The 13,990-nt window shown below is 46.2% G+C and overlaps 1 protein-coding gene across 11 annotated transcripts in view; it reads left to right on the top strand.

Moving 5' to 3' along the window:
* Positions 1–13,990, top strand: part of usp42 (ubiquitin specific peptidase 42) — a 147,133-nt gene that overhangs the window by 114,478 nt on the left and 18,665 nt on the right. For all 11 annotated transcript variants that reach the window (XM_072481510.1, XM_072481509.1, XM_072481512.1 and 8 more), the window contains 2 exons: positions 2,949–3,095; positions 10,696–10,799. In XM_072481510.1, coding sequence (XP_072337611.1) covers positions 2,949–3,095; positions 10,696–10,799 — 251 coding nt within the window. The remainder of the gene's footprint in view (positions 1–2,948; positions 3,096–10,695; positions 10,800–13,990) is intronic.

The following is a 13,990-nucleotide window of genomic DNA, read 5'->3' as shown; positions in this document are numbered from 1 at the left end:
ATTGAGGATAGTGACGTGGAACATGTTGGAGCTGAATGGCCCGATAAACAGTCTCGGGCGTGCGCACATTTGCAAAGCTTTTAGGTGGATGCGATTTACCTGCAGGAGAGACTTCTGTGGGTGAAGGATCAGACGATGTTTAGAAAGGGATGGGCGGGGCAGACGTTCCATTCGGGGTTGCATTCCAAGTCAAGAGGGCTCACGATTAAGTTTAGTAAAAGTGTGGTATTTGTGGAACTTGGCCAGTTTGGTAACGGGGGTAAAAGATGATCTGAAGAGATGGGATGCCCCACTGCTGTCCTTGGTGAGAAGGGTGCAGACCATAAAGATGAACATACTCTCTCTGTTTGTGTTTTTCCATCCCTCCCGATATTCCTTCCAAAGGCGTTCTTTTGGAGGTTAGATAAGTTAATTTTGGCCTTTGTATGGGCAGATAAGACACCCTGGATTCAGAAGGCTTCATAACAGAGGGGACGGTAGGTGGGGGGCTGGCGCTCCCAAACCTGCTGTATTATTATTGGGCGCAAATGTGGAAAAGATGCGGGGGTCAGAATAGGTGCAGGTGGAGGAGGCCTCGTGTGTGAGGGTGTGGGTCCCTGGCAACGGCCCCCTGCCCAATCTCTCTGGTTAGCTACATCCTTAGCCTGGTCATGATGTTGCCCCTCAAGGCATGGAACCAGCTGAGGCAGCACTTTGGAGTGGGAGGTTTGTCTGTACTGGTCCTAATATGTGGGAATCATAGGTTCGTACCAGCAAGGATAGATGGGACATACAGGAGTTGGCATGGGGAAGTGGTGGAGTGGGTCAGGGATCTGTTTGTGGAAGGGAGGCTTGCAAGGCTGGAAGAGTTTCAGGAGAAGTGCCAGCTGCCATGGAGGACTGAATTCGGGTGCATACAGGTGTGGGACTTTGTATGCAAGGAGCTCCCCTCGTTTCTTCAGCTGCCAAGGCATACCCACCTGGATAGATGGGCGAAGGGAAAATAATGGATATTTTGCGTGATTGTTGTAAACTGAGAAGGCTCCAGTGAAGGAGAAGAGATGGAAATGGAGGAGGAGCTGGGGATTGAGCTTTGGGAGTTGGTGGGGAGGGGGGGCCTCCCCACCAGTGAATTTATGCACTGGGTGAATTCAACATCATCCTGTGCCAGGATGAACCTGTTACAGTTTTGGATGATGCACAGAGCCTATGAGTACCCTGAGGTAGAAGATAAATGTGAGAGGAGCTCATGGGGGCCTGCAAATCATGTCCTTATGTTTTGGTCTTGCCTGAAGTAAAAGTGATTCTGAACCTCGAGACACAGTCTGAGATGGTGGGGGTGAAGGTGGCACTGTGTGCATTGGTGACAATCTTTGGGGTTTCTGCGATGCTGGAGGGGAGGTGGGCCGATGTCCTGGCCTTCGCCACTCTGATCACCTTTTGGGGTGGAGGTTGCCGGCGCCACCGAAGGTGTCAGCGTGGTTGGGGGATATGGCAGAGTTCCTACAATTGGAGAAAATTAAGTTTGCTCTTAGCGGGTCCATGGAGGGATTTTATGTAAGATGGAAGCTGTTTTTGTCTCTGTTCAAGGATTTGAGGGGGGGCTTGTTTGTTGAGGGGAGACAAAGGGAAGAATGATAAACTGTTTGCATCTTTGGTTGACTGATGTGTTGTTAGTTTTTGGAATAAAATATATATTTTTTTAAATAATAATTCTATATATTTAGAATTCCTCCTGGTTTTCTTCAGTATTATCTCGATATGGGGCATGCAATTGTTAATGTTAAATCTCAAAAAATGGATGAAACTTCAGTTAATATATTAGCTTGCTGCTATTTGAAATGTAGTACTTTATAGTGCTTCTATTCAAAATGTAATCTTTAAAAGATTGTTGCACAGGGTTAATCTTCAAATATTTGCACCCGAGTGCTTGGTGTTCTAAAGATACTAAAGCTGTATTGCAAAAACAGTCCTTTAGATTAACCAAACCTCCTCAAAAAAGTGATCTTTGACATGTTCCATCTGACCATGCAAGGATTTGAACAGGACAGCTTACTGTTTGCTTTGCAGTGAACCCTGTTACTGGCAGTGATTGACTACTGCAAATTCCAAAACCAGCAGGGTGGGTACCTGTAGCAAACCAGTGCCTGCTATTCTCTCCCTGTTAGTCCATATGTTGGAATAATTGTAGTGCAGGATATGTAAGCTACAAGCTCTGCAGAATGTTGCAGGCAGTAGTACGAGGTTTTATGCAGGAGGTGAGTCAGGTGAGGGCAGGATGTCAAATTTTTTTTTTATACGCAAACACAAAGATGCTAATACTGCTACTACAGTTGCATTAAATACCAGAAGTGTATTGTCAGAAACAAGCATTTTTATACTCGCATTTGACCAGATTTCCTGGACATATCCGCAATAATGACTGATTGAAACTGAATGAAATAATGTTGAAAGCAATTACAGAAGGTAACCCATATTTTCAGAATAACCACATGAATATATTAAAGACATTTTATTTGTCAAGTTTTTGAGCTGAGATGAAAATACCCAGCCAACCTGTCTGCGATAGACAAAATTAGGGTGGGCCTAATTGGATTTGTTTCCTGGGCATGAGCAGTAGATCTTTAGTAATCAACTTAAGATTGTATTTCCATGCACATTAATAGTAAAGTTGGTCTCTGTTGTAGCTTAAAGGAAAGCCAAACATATGATGAATTAATTCTATGTCTGTCTTGTATTCTGTGCATTTGCGATGGGTGGAATCTCGTACCTAAGCCAGAACAGGAAATATAATTTCAACGACATTTCTAATCATTGTTTTGTTGAAGGTTAAGCTTATTACGATATGCTGTTTGTAAGGCCAATGTGATTGTTGTTTATGGGCATAGTCCTAAATTGCTGCATTTATTATAATTTTGAATCCTAAATGCCATTTTCTCTAATGATTTCTCATTACTATTTATTTTCAGAGGAAACAGTGAATGAGCACAATGGCAATTTAAACAGACATCTTTCAGACTGTGTTGGATCAGGATCTCTTTCTGACTGGTCTAGGCAGAGGTCGGAAAATGTCAGTGATTCACACAAACCTTATTCAAAATTTAATAAAGAACACTGTAAGTCTACTGTTGCATTAATATTTCAAATATTTCACATGGGATTTTAATGCCTGCTTTTCCTCAGTTTTCTGCTGCCCAGTTGACGCATAACTGAGAGCTTAGGATTATTAAGTTCTGGACATCTATGTGCAGTTGAACAACAGTCAACCGCAACCAACTCCCGAAAGTGCATGATCAACAAACCCCAAGAATTGTAGAACCCCTCCTTCGCCCCCCCCCCTGCCCCCCCTTAGTTTAAACTTCATCTTCTCCAGGGTCAAAAACCCCAGCAGGTTCCCCCGCCATGCCGAGGCAAAGGGTCGAAAGACTGACTTCCACCCTAGCAGGACTCGCCTACGAGCGATCAGCGAGGCGAAGGCTAAAACGTCTGCCCCCTGCGACGCCCGCAACTCGGGCCGGTCCATCACCCCACATTCTAGGGGACCGAGCTCCATCTCCATGTGCAAGACTCCCAAGATTGTGCTAAATACCGTCCTCCAAAACCTTTCCAGCTTCGGGCAGGACCAAAACATGTGAACATGGTTTGCGGGGCCCCTCCCACATCGCTCACAGACATCCTCCACCCCCTCAAACAGCTGGCTCAACTTTGATTTTGAGGTGCGCTCTATACACGACTTTCAATTGTATCAATCCCAGCCTCGCACACGAGGTTGAGGCATTTGCCCTCCGCAGCACCTCAATCCCTCTTTCATCGCAACCCCCCCTCCCCAGCTCCTCCTCCCACTTTGCCTTAACCCTCTCCATAGACACGATGTCCTCGAACAATGATAGGTTGGTAGGGAAAACCATCTGTCTCTTTTAATTTAAAATTATAATTTATTTCTATTATTCAGCCAAACTTCAGATTGCACACCCTTTTTATCATCTGCTAACTTCTACTTGGGTCTGCCTCAATTTCTCTGCAATACAAACCCTTTTTTTTATAAACATTTTATTGAGGTATTTTTGGTTTGCAATGCAAACCCTTAACCACACTGTTGTCACCTCCAGAATCAATGACTCCAATGTTCTTTCCCATTGACCTTTTGATATCTACCCTAAACGAGCTCCAACATCCACAGCTACCTGAATCCAGTCCTGCTCTTAGTCCCTCCCTCTTACCTGCCCTCCACCAACTCCTCACTGACCACTAGTTTTCCATCCCTCAATATTTGTAACTTTGCTTTTGTCTTCAAATGTCCCAGTGTATACGTCTGCAATCTTCTCAAGTCCTGCTTGCCCTCTTCACCCTGCAGACCTCCAATTCCAGTCTCCTGTGTGTACCTCTGCCTTGAGTCAGCCAGGCTTGAAACGTTAGCTCCGTGTTCTCTCCACAGATGCTGTCAGACCTGAGATTTTCCAGAATTTTCTGTTTTTGTTTCAGATTCCAGCATCTACAGTAATTTGCTTTTATCAAGAAAATTGGATTTGGGTAGACTATGAATCTAATGAAAAGCATTGAATTAAGCTGAAGTTCTAATTGCCAGATTATTCATTAAGTCCAAATGATGCAAACGTTATGGCTTGACAAATTTGCATTTATTTGCGATATAGTTCAGTAATGTTTTCGTAATCTGTGCCACACTTAAGTTTCATAACGGCTACTAAACCTTTCAGGGAAAAGAATCAGTGAATCTACAACAAGGGACACAGTCTCTGGAAAAGGGGTGAAATCATTTAGAACAGAGGTGAAAAATCTCAAAGAACAGGGCCGTTGGCCCTCCAAGCCTGTACCTATCATGATACCAACCTTGGTCAAACCCTCAGCACTTCTTCCTTGTGCCGTATCCCACTATACCCATCCTACCCATGTATTTGTCAAGATGCCTTTTGAACGCCGTTAATGTATCTGCTGCCACAACCTTCCCTGGCAACGCATTCCAGGCACTCACCACACTGTGTAAAAGAACCTGCCTCCCACATATCCTCAACGTTGCCCCACAGACCTTAAACCTATGCCCCCTGGTGACTGACCCCTTCAACCTGGGAAAGAGTGCCTGCCCATCCACTCTATCCCTGCCCTTCATAACATTGTAGACCTCTATCAGGTCACCCCTCAACCTTAGTCGTTCTAATGAAAACAGCCTCTCCGCCTAGCTGAGACCTTCCAGGCCAGGCTGGTAAACCTCCTCTGCACTCTCTCCAAAGCCTCCACATCCTTCTGGTAGTGTAGCAACCAGAATTATGTGGAATATTCCAAGTGCGGCCTTACCAATGTTCTATACAACTGTAGCATGACTTGGATTAAACTCCATTTGCCATTTCTCTGCCCAAGTCTCCAACCTATTTATGTCTTGCTGTTCAGAGAAGGCTAGAAATTTTTGAAATTGTCTAACCTGGAGAATTGTATGTTCTATTGTTGCGTATCTTCAGGACTGAGATTTTTTTTTTTAAATATTTTTATTTGACAAATTTTCACCATACAAAAGAAAAAAAGAAGCAACCCCAACAATATAAAAAACAATCCCACCAAACCCTCAACAATCAATGGTAACCAAATCCCGAAAGCGCATAATGAACACACCCCAACAATCATAGACCCTCTCCTTTGCCGCTGCCCCCCCCCCCCGGCCCAGCTCAAAACTTCACCTCTCCAGGGTCAAAAACTCCAACAGGTTCCCCCGCCATGCCAAGGCACAGGGTGATGAAGCTGACCTCCACCCCGACAAGACTCACCTTTGAGCAATCAGCGAGGCAAAGGCTAAAACATCTGCTTTCCCGCCCGCCTGCAACTCGGGCTGGTCCGACACCCCAAAAATGGCTTAGAGGAGACCGGGCTCCACATGCAAGACCCCCGAGATTATCCTGAACACCGTCATTTAAAACTTTTCCCGCTTCGTGCAGGACCAAAAACATATGAACATGTTTCACGGGGCCCCTCCCACACGCTCACAGTCATTCTTCACCCATCCTTGATTGTGTGAGGTGCGCCCTGTATCCTACTTTCAACTGTATCAGCCCCAAACTCGCACACTAGGTCAAGCCATCGAGGTATTCACCCTCCGCAGCACCTCGCACCACAGTCCCACTCCAGCACGCGCACATACATACACACACACACACACACACACACACACACAGCTCCTATTCCCAGTTTGCCATAATCCCCTCCATGGACACCCTACCTTCCTCCAGGATCCTCCCATAGATCGTCGGGAACCCCCCCGCCCTGCTGACAGCACTGCCTCCAGTAACGAGGAGGCCACTGCTATCGGGAAGGTCGAGAAAATCTTTCTTGCAAAGTCCTGAACCTGCAAGGACCTTAGCCCTTCCCCCTGCACCAACCTATACTTCTCTCCCAACTCCTCCAGGGTCGCAAATAGCCCCCCAAGGAACAAGTCCTTAATTTCCTTAATCCCTCCTCTCGCCCCCATCTCCAAAACCTCGCATCCATCCTCCCCAGCTCGAACCTATGATTCCCCCTAATCGGCATCCCCAGACCCGCCCCCAGCTTAAAATGCTGCCTAAACTGCCTCCAGATCTTCAATGTGGCCAGCACCATTGCCAGCGCCTGCAACCCCGACCCCAATAGGAGCCCGTCTTCATCTTTACCCACAAAGCGTCCCCCTCCTTGCTCCAATCCCGCACCTTGTCTGCATTCGCTGCCCAATAATAGTTTGGTCCTAACCCCCCAGCCTGTCGTCCTCTCTGCAGAACTTGCCTCCTAATCCTGCCACCCCCCAAATAAACAAGGAGATCAACTTGTCCACCCCCATGAAGAAGGACATTGTAAAAAAAGACCGGCAGGCACTGAAATATAAATCAGAATCGTGGCAAAACATTCATTTAAACTGTTGCACCCGACCCACCAACGACAGAGGGAGATTGCCCAACCTCAGCAAATTGGCTTTCACCCTCCCCACCAAACTAGTGAAATTGTATTTTCGGAGCCCTCCCCTATCTCGGGCCACCAGCATCCTCAAGTACCTAAAGTGGGTTGCCGCCAAACTGAATGGCAGTCCCCCCACCCCCGCCCCTACTCCCGGTGGGGAGACCATAAAATACGTCCCGAATCTCTGGAGCAGCTCCATTATACTCTCCACTGACGTGCTCAGTTCCGACATATGCAACAACAGACCATTGGCGTATAGGGACACCCTATGTTCACCACCACCACCTCCCTCACTATCCCCTTCCACAACCCCGAGCTCCTTAGTGCAATGGCCATGGGCCCTATAGCCAATGCAAACAACAGGTGGGGTACATGGGGCACCCCTGTCTCGTACCCTGGTGCAGTGCAAAGTACCCCAAGTTCATGCTGTTAGTGCAAATACTCGCCATCAGCTCCTTGTACAACAGCAGCACACACGCCACAAACCTCGGCCCAATGCCAAATCTCTCCAATACCGCCATCAAGTAACCCCACTCTACCGAATAAACTAGGATTGTTTTCACTGAAAAGACGGCATAGAGGTGATAGAGGTCTACAAAATTATGAGAGACATAGACATGGTGGATAGTCAAAGGCTTTTTACAAGGATGGAAATGTCAATTACAAGGGGGCCCAGATTCAAGGTGAGATGGGGAAAGTTTAAGGGTAATGTGCAGGGTGGGATTTTCGCGCAGAGAGTGGTGGGTGCCTGGAACGTGCTGCCAGAGGATGTGGTGGAAGCAGGAACATTAGCAACATTTAAGAGGCATCTGGATGTGTACATGAATAGGGAGGAAATAGAGGGATATGACTGAGTAAGGACAGTTAGGGCATCATGATCGGCACAGGCTTGGCGGGTGGAAGGGCCTGTTCCGGTGCTGTACTTTTCTTTGTTTTTTGCACCTAATCAAACTCCCTCTCTGCGTTCAGTGCTACCATCACTTCCATCTCCTTTCCCTCCGCCGGAGACATTCAACAACCCCCTCACTTTGTTCTCCAAAGGTGACTTTGGAGAACAACTGCCTTCCCTTCATGAGCCCCGTCTGACCCTCCACAGTCACCTTCGGGAGACATTCTTCCAACCTTGGCGCCAACACCTTTGCCAATATCTTGGCATCTACATTCAGTTGAGATATGTATGACCCACACTCCACCAGGTCCTTATCCTTCTTTAGCAGCAAGGAAATAGAAGCTTGCCCCATCTTTTGTGGCAAGACACCCCTACCTACCGCATCCTCAAACATTCCCACAGTCCACGGTGCCAACCTGTCCTTGCATTTCTTCTAAAATTCAACTGGAAACCCATCGGGACCTGCTACCTTCACTGCCCACATCCTCCCAGTCGCCTCCTTCACCTCCTGCTCCCCCATAGCCCCTCCAAACCTTCTCTATCCTCCTCACCCAGCCTCGGATACTCCAACCCGTCCAGGAACTCCCTCAATCCCTGGTGGCTCCAACCCACATAGATCCCTATAAAACTCTTTGAATACTTTATTGATCTGCTCCAGGGCCACCACCAGCTTCTCTATCTTATTTCGTACCCAAACTATCTCCATTGTTGCCACCACCACCCCCCCCCCCAAGCCTTACTACTGCCTTCAGAGTTTCCCAAGCCACCGACTGTGAAACCTCCCCCGTGCAATTAAACCCCACCTGTTCCTCGATCACCTTCCCAATCTTATCACAGAAGCTCTGATCCGCTAACAACCCCATGTTCATTCTCCATCCCGGCCTCTGGGCCATCCCCTTCTCCAAAACTATATCCAACCAATGCAGAGCATAGTCTGGAATAACAATTGCTGAGTACTCTGACCTCCTAACCCCAGCCAACAGCGCCTTCTCCACCATGAAAACGTCTATCCTCGAGTGCACCTTGTGCACTGGGGAGAAAAACAAATATTCCCGTTCTCTCGGGTGTAAGACCCTCCACAGGTCCACTCTTCCCATCTGCCTCATGAGCCCAGCCAGCGCCTTTGCCCCCCACCCCTGACTGGGCCAGCGAGTGCGACTGAGATCTGTCCACCTTCGGTTCCTGCACCATATTCCAATCCCCCCCACTATCAACTCTAGATCCGGGATGGCTCCCAACATTCTCTTCACAAACCCCACATCATCCCAGTTGGGGCCATATACGCTCACCAATGCCACCAACCTCCCCTCTAGCAACTCAGTCACTATCACATATCTGTCTCCCGGTCCACCACTACCTTGTGCATCCGAAACCTCATCCTCTTCCCCACCAATAGCCCTATGCCCCCCCTCCCGAGTGGGAAAGCCTGACTTGCCCAACGCTTCCGATGCCTCACTTGATCCCTCCCCCTCCAATGTAGCCCCTGCAGCCTCGCCACGTCAGCTTTTAAGTTCTTCAGATGTGTAAAAACCATCAATATCATCACCGGCCCCCCTAACCCCATTACGTTCCACGTCACTATTCTGACCGGGGATCTCTCACTCCACCCTCCGCCCCTCCTATCCGCCTTCATCATGACCCAGGGCCCTACCCTTCTGGCCTGACCCACCCCATCCCTTTGTTACCATCGAACACCCCCCCCCAATCCCAGAATCCCCCAACCGCTTCCTATTGCAAACACCTCTCCCAGTATCGATCCCATCCCCCCATTTTTATTCAAGACTGAGATGCACAAATTTTCTTTGTCTTGGGAAATCAAAGGATAATGGGGAGGGAGACCGGGAAGTGGTTGAGGCAGAAGACTGGCCATAATCGTATTGAACGTGGGAGCAGGCTTGCATGGCCACATGGTCTACTCCTATTCATTTTTCTTCTTAATCATTGAACCTTACAAGGCGGAAGGAAGCCATTTGGCCCATCGGCCCCTAAAATTACCCATCGCCTTCATAGGGTGCACAGTGAGAAATTTTCAATGCATCATCCATTGACTAGCTTTAAATTGCACATGCACAGCCTGTTTTGTTGATTGTTACATGGACAATGCTACCAGGTGGTATATGTGGCAACAGATTGCTACATTTTAGATTGCCCTCCTGTGGTTTCCTTCCAACACTACGCTTCCTATTCCAGATTGGTGGTTGATCATTGGCGTGGTTCTGAGGCACTGAACTGGTCTGGCCAGTTTGTCCTCCCCACAAGGTTGGAATTTAAAGCTCTGCAATCCAATGGAGAACTGATGCAACTCACCTGCTGAGGAGAGCCAAGGGTGAAGGATAGACCAGGAAGTTTTAATGTATTTTTAAAAATGCAAGTAAAATGTTTAGTTATACTTGTGTTCCAAAATTCTTTTTGAAATGCTACTGTGATATTGTTTTCCTTAATTCCCAAACTGCTTAAATTAATATATTTCCATTTCACCAATTCAAAAAGCTCAACATTTTAAAGATAATTTGAAATAGTACAGCAATATTGTTCTGGCAGCTAGTCACTGCTGGCATTTAGTCTGAGCAGATTGAAGAAAAAGCCACCTGCAGCCTGACCTTGTTCTTCTCTCACTGAACATGGTCCCAGCGAATGAAGAGCTTACCATCTTGTTTGCCACTGATTCAGGGAGAGATCATTTTTTCTGGTTTGGGAGGATTTAACAAATCTGATTTATAACTTCCATCTATAAGCCTGAGGGCAGTTCCTGAGGGGTGCTGCATTTTAACCACATGTTCCAGTGTTTTGCTGTTTTTATTATCCAGGTTCACATGCTGAGGTAATTAAAATATAGCATTTGAATGTTGACAATATTTTTAAGCTGATGTGAATTTAATTTTGATTTCTTTTTCTAGTACAAGAAAAGCACTTTTCGCATGATTACAAAGAATATGGTCCAATGGACAACAGGAATGACTTGACCAGTGTTAGTTCTTTTAGGGCTACTACAAGGTGGAAGGTATGTGCACATTAATTTATTGAATGATTTTTAATGGATTTCTTCTTATGGTCTGATATTGTGTATTTTGTTCACATTAGCAACAACACTTTGCAACATTGCAAATTATTCTTGGGTGAATGGCGATTAGGTGCAACATTGGTTTAAACAAAAATGTTACTTTCAGCAGCAGGAGGCCATTCGACGCCTTGTGCCCGCACCGCCATTCAGTTAGATCATTGGTAATCTGTACCTTGACTTTATTTACCTGCTGTTGCTCGATATCAACTTAGTACCTTATTTTTATCGCTGTTATGATAACTTAAGACCACAAAGAAGGTAGTTGAATGCGTTGATTAATAAAACGAGGAACTTCTTTAAATGAATAAAGTTTGACAACAGTAACTCAGCAGAACAATAGTAAAAGTAATAACTATGAAAACAGGAACACAAGTAAAACAGGTCTTGCTTACAGGTCACCCTCGTGCTGACTGAAAAGCCTGCACATTCTCAGAACCCTCAGCAGATGCCAGTAAAACAATTATATAGGAGAAAGGCTTACAAGAACACTCTGTACTCAATGACACTGTGTAACAACTCTCAATCTTGAAAGTTGGAATTGTTCCAGCACCCAGAGATTTACAAATTCTAGATTTCCAATAACTCCTTTGAAAACCTTCCTGATTTTCCTCAAATATCCAAACTCTAATTTTAAAAGTTCTGTCCCCTCACTCAATACCTCTGACCGAGGAAGTTGTTTGCCTTTATCTGCCCTATAGAATACTTTAAATATTTTAAATACCTCTGATCAAGTCACCCCTCAATCTATTCTCTGGGAATATAAATCAAGTTTATGCAACCAAATTGGGTTTGAATCCAGATTAAACTGGTGAAATGTTCCTTTTGGATCAGTACAGGGGAAATTAACACCAAGTTGAGTTATAACTGTTTCCCTTGTATGTTAACACTGTTACCTGATTGCTGCTTCAAACCAGGCCTATTGAAGACTTCTGGAATCATCAAACAGCACCATTTGGCCCATTGTGTTTATGTTTGCACTTTGAAAGACCTGTCCAATTAGACCTGCTTTTAACCCAAAGCCCTAAAAATGTTTCCTTTAAATTCTGAGTTTATACAACCTTTGTGTTTAAAGCTGATGAGAAGTGAGTGCAGGAGTCTCATTTGCCAATTCAGATGCTCCTCCTGACTTATGAGAAGCGATTGAGACAGTTCGGATTATATTAGCTGGAGCTCAGAAGAATGAGGGGGGGGATCTTGTGGAAACCTATAAAATTCTAACAGGACTAGACAGGGTAGATGCAGGAAGAATGTTCCCGATGGTGGGGGCGTCCAGAACCAGGGGTCACAGTCTGAGGATATGGGGTAAACAATTTAGGACTGAGGTGAGGAGAAATTTCCCAGAGAGTGGTGAGCGCTACCACCGGAAACAATTGATGCCAAAACATTGTATGTTTTCAAGAAGGAGTTACATATAGCTTTTGGGGCAAAAGGGATAAAAGGATAATGGGGGGGAAAGTGTGAACAGATTACTGAGTTGAATGATCAACAATTATCGGAATGAATGGCGATGCAGGCTTAGAGAGCCAAATGGTCAACTCCTGCTATTTTCTAAGTTTCTATGTAACACTTTTTAAAACAAACTCCCAAATTTTCCCTGAGAAATAATAATTTGGTGAAGAACAAGTAAGTTCAAAAAGTTAAAAGAAATGTTTATCTGTTGTAAGGGCCCTGTTGATTCCCTTGTTTCTCATTTCTCTATTTTTGCTGTTATCATGTTGATCCATGGATGCTAAATGGACATATACCTTTAAGCCTCGCAGGGGAGTGAGGAATTCAAAAGTTACTGTAAGGGTCCTTCCTGTTTGTTCCTGTTTATTCCCTTATTTCCCCTTTCTTTTATTTTGTCTAACATTTTTAATCCATGGATGATTAATGGGCCTGTGACTTTAAGGCAAAGCAGCCTTTAATTCAAACAAACAGATTCCAGAAGGCTGTGCTGTTGTAGACTGGTGATTGGAGATTGGCTGACCCAGTGATGACTCGGACTGTTTGGAGTGGCTGGTAGCCAATGAATTGGCCCAGAATGCGGTGATCCGTCTGGTAACAGGTGGTGATAGGGTATGATCCTCCTAGGATGTTTCTCAGAGTCACAAGCTTCCATTTTAGTTTCACTTTTGGTTCTTCAATCTGGTTTGAGGATTTCAACGAATTCTCTCCCAAAAGCAGCACGGTAGCATTGTGGTTAGCACAATTGCTTCACAGCTCCAGGGTCCCAGGTTCGATTCCGGCTTGGGTTACTGTCTGTGCGGAGTCTGCACATCCTCCCCGTGTGTGCGTGGGTTTCCTCCGGGTGCTCCGGTATCCTCCCACAGTACAAAGATGTGCAGGTTAGGTGGAATGGTCATGATAAATTGCCCTTAGAGTCCAAAATTGCCCTTAGTGTTGGGTGGGGTTACTGGATTATGGGGATAGGGTGGAGGTGTTGACCTTGGGTAGGTTGCTCTTTCCAAGAGCCGGTGCAGACTCGATGGGCCGAATGGCCTCCTTCTGCACTGTAAATTCTATGATTATCAAAATTCTATGAAAACCTATCTCTATGAAGGTAGTCCAATGTTCCTCCTGCAGAATGTTTCAGGTGAGGGACGCCGTCAGTATCCCTGCTGATTTCATCTGTGGGAAGTGCACCCATCTCCAGCTCCTCCGAAACCACATTAGGGAACTGGAGCTGGAGCTGGATGAACTTCGGATCATTCGGGAGGCAGAGGTGGTCATAGATAGAAGCTTCAGGGATGTAGTTACTCCGAAGAATAAAGATAGGTGGGTGACGGTGAGAGGGGCTGGGAGGAAGCAGTCAGTACAGGGATCCCCTGTGGTCGTTCCCCTTAGTAACAAGTATACTGCTTTGGATACTGTTTGGGGGGGGGGGGGCTTACCAGGGGTAAGCCATGGGGTACAGGTCTCTGGCACAGCGTCTGTCCCTGTTGCTCAGAAGGGAAGGGGGGGGAGAGGAGTAGAGCATTAGTCATTGGAGACTCCATAGTTAGGGGGATAGATAGGAGATTCTGCGGGAACGAGAGAGACTCGCGGTTGGTGTGTTTCCTTCCAGGTGCCAGGGTGCGTGATGTCTCGGATCGTGTTTTCGGGATCCTTAAGGGGGAGGGGGAGCAGCCCCAAGTCGTGGTCCACATGGG

The sequence above is a fragment of the Scyliorhinus torazame genome, chromosome 17 (assembly GCF_047496885.1).
Source record: "Scyliorhinus torazame isolate Kashiwa2021f chromosome 17, sScyTor2.1, whole genome shotgun sequence".
Classification (NCBI taxonomy): Eukaryota; Metazoa; Chordata; class Chondrichthyes; order Carcharhiniformes; family Scyliorhinidae; genus Scyliorhinus; species Scyliorhinus torazame.
This window is presented reverse-complemented; position numbering and strand designations above follow the sequence as displayed.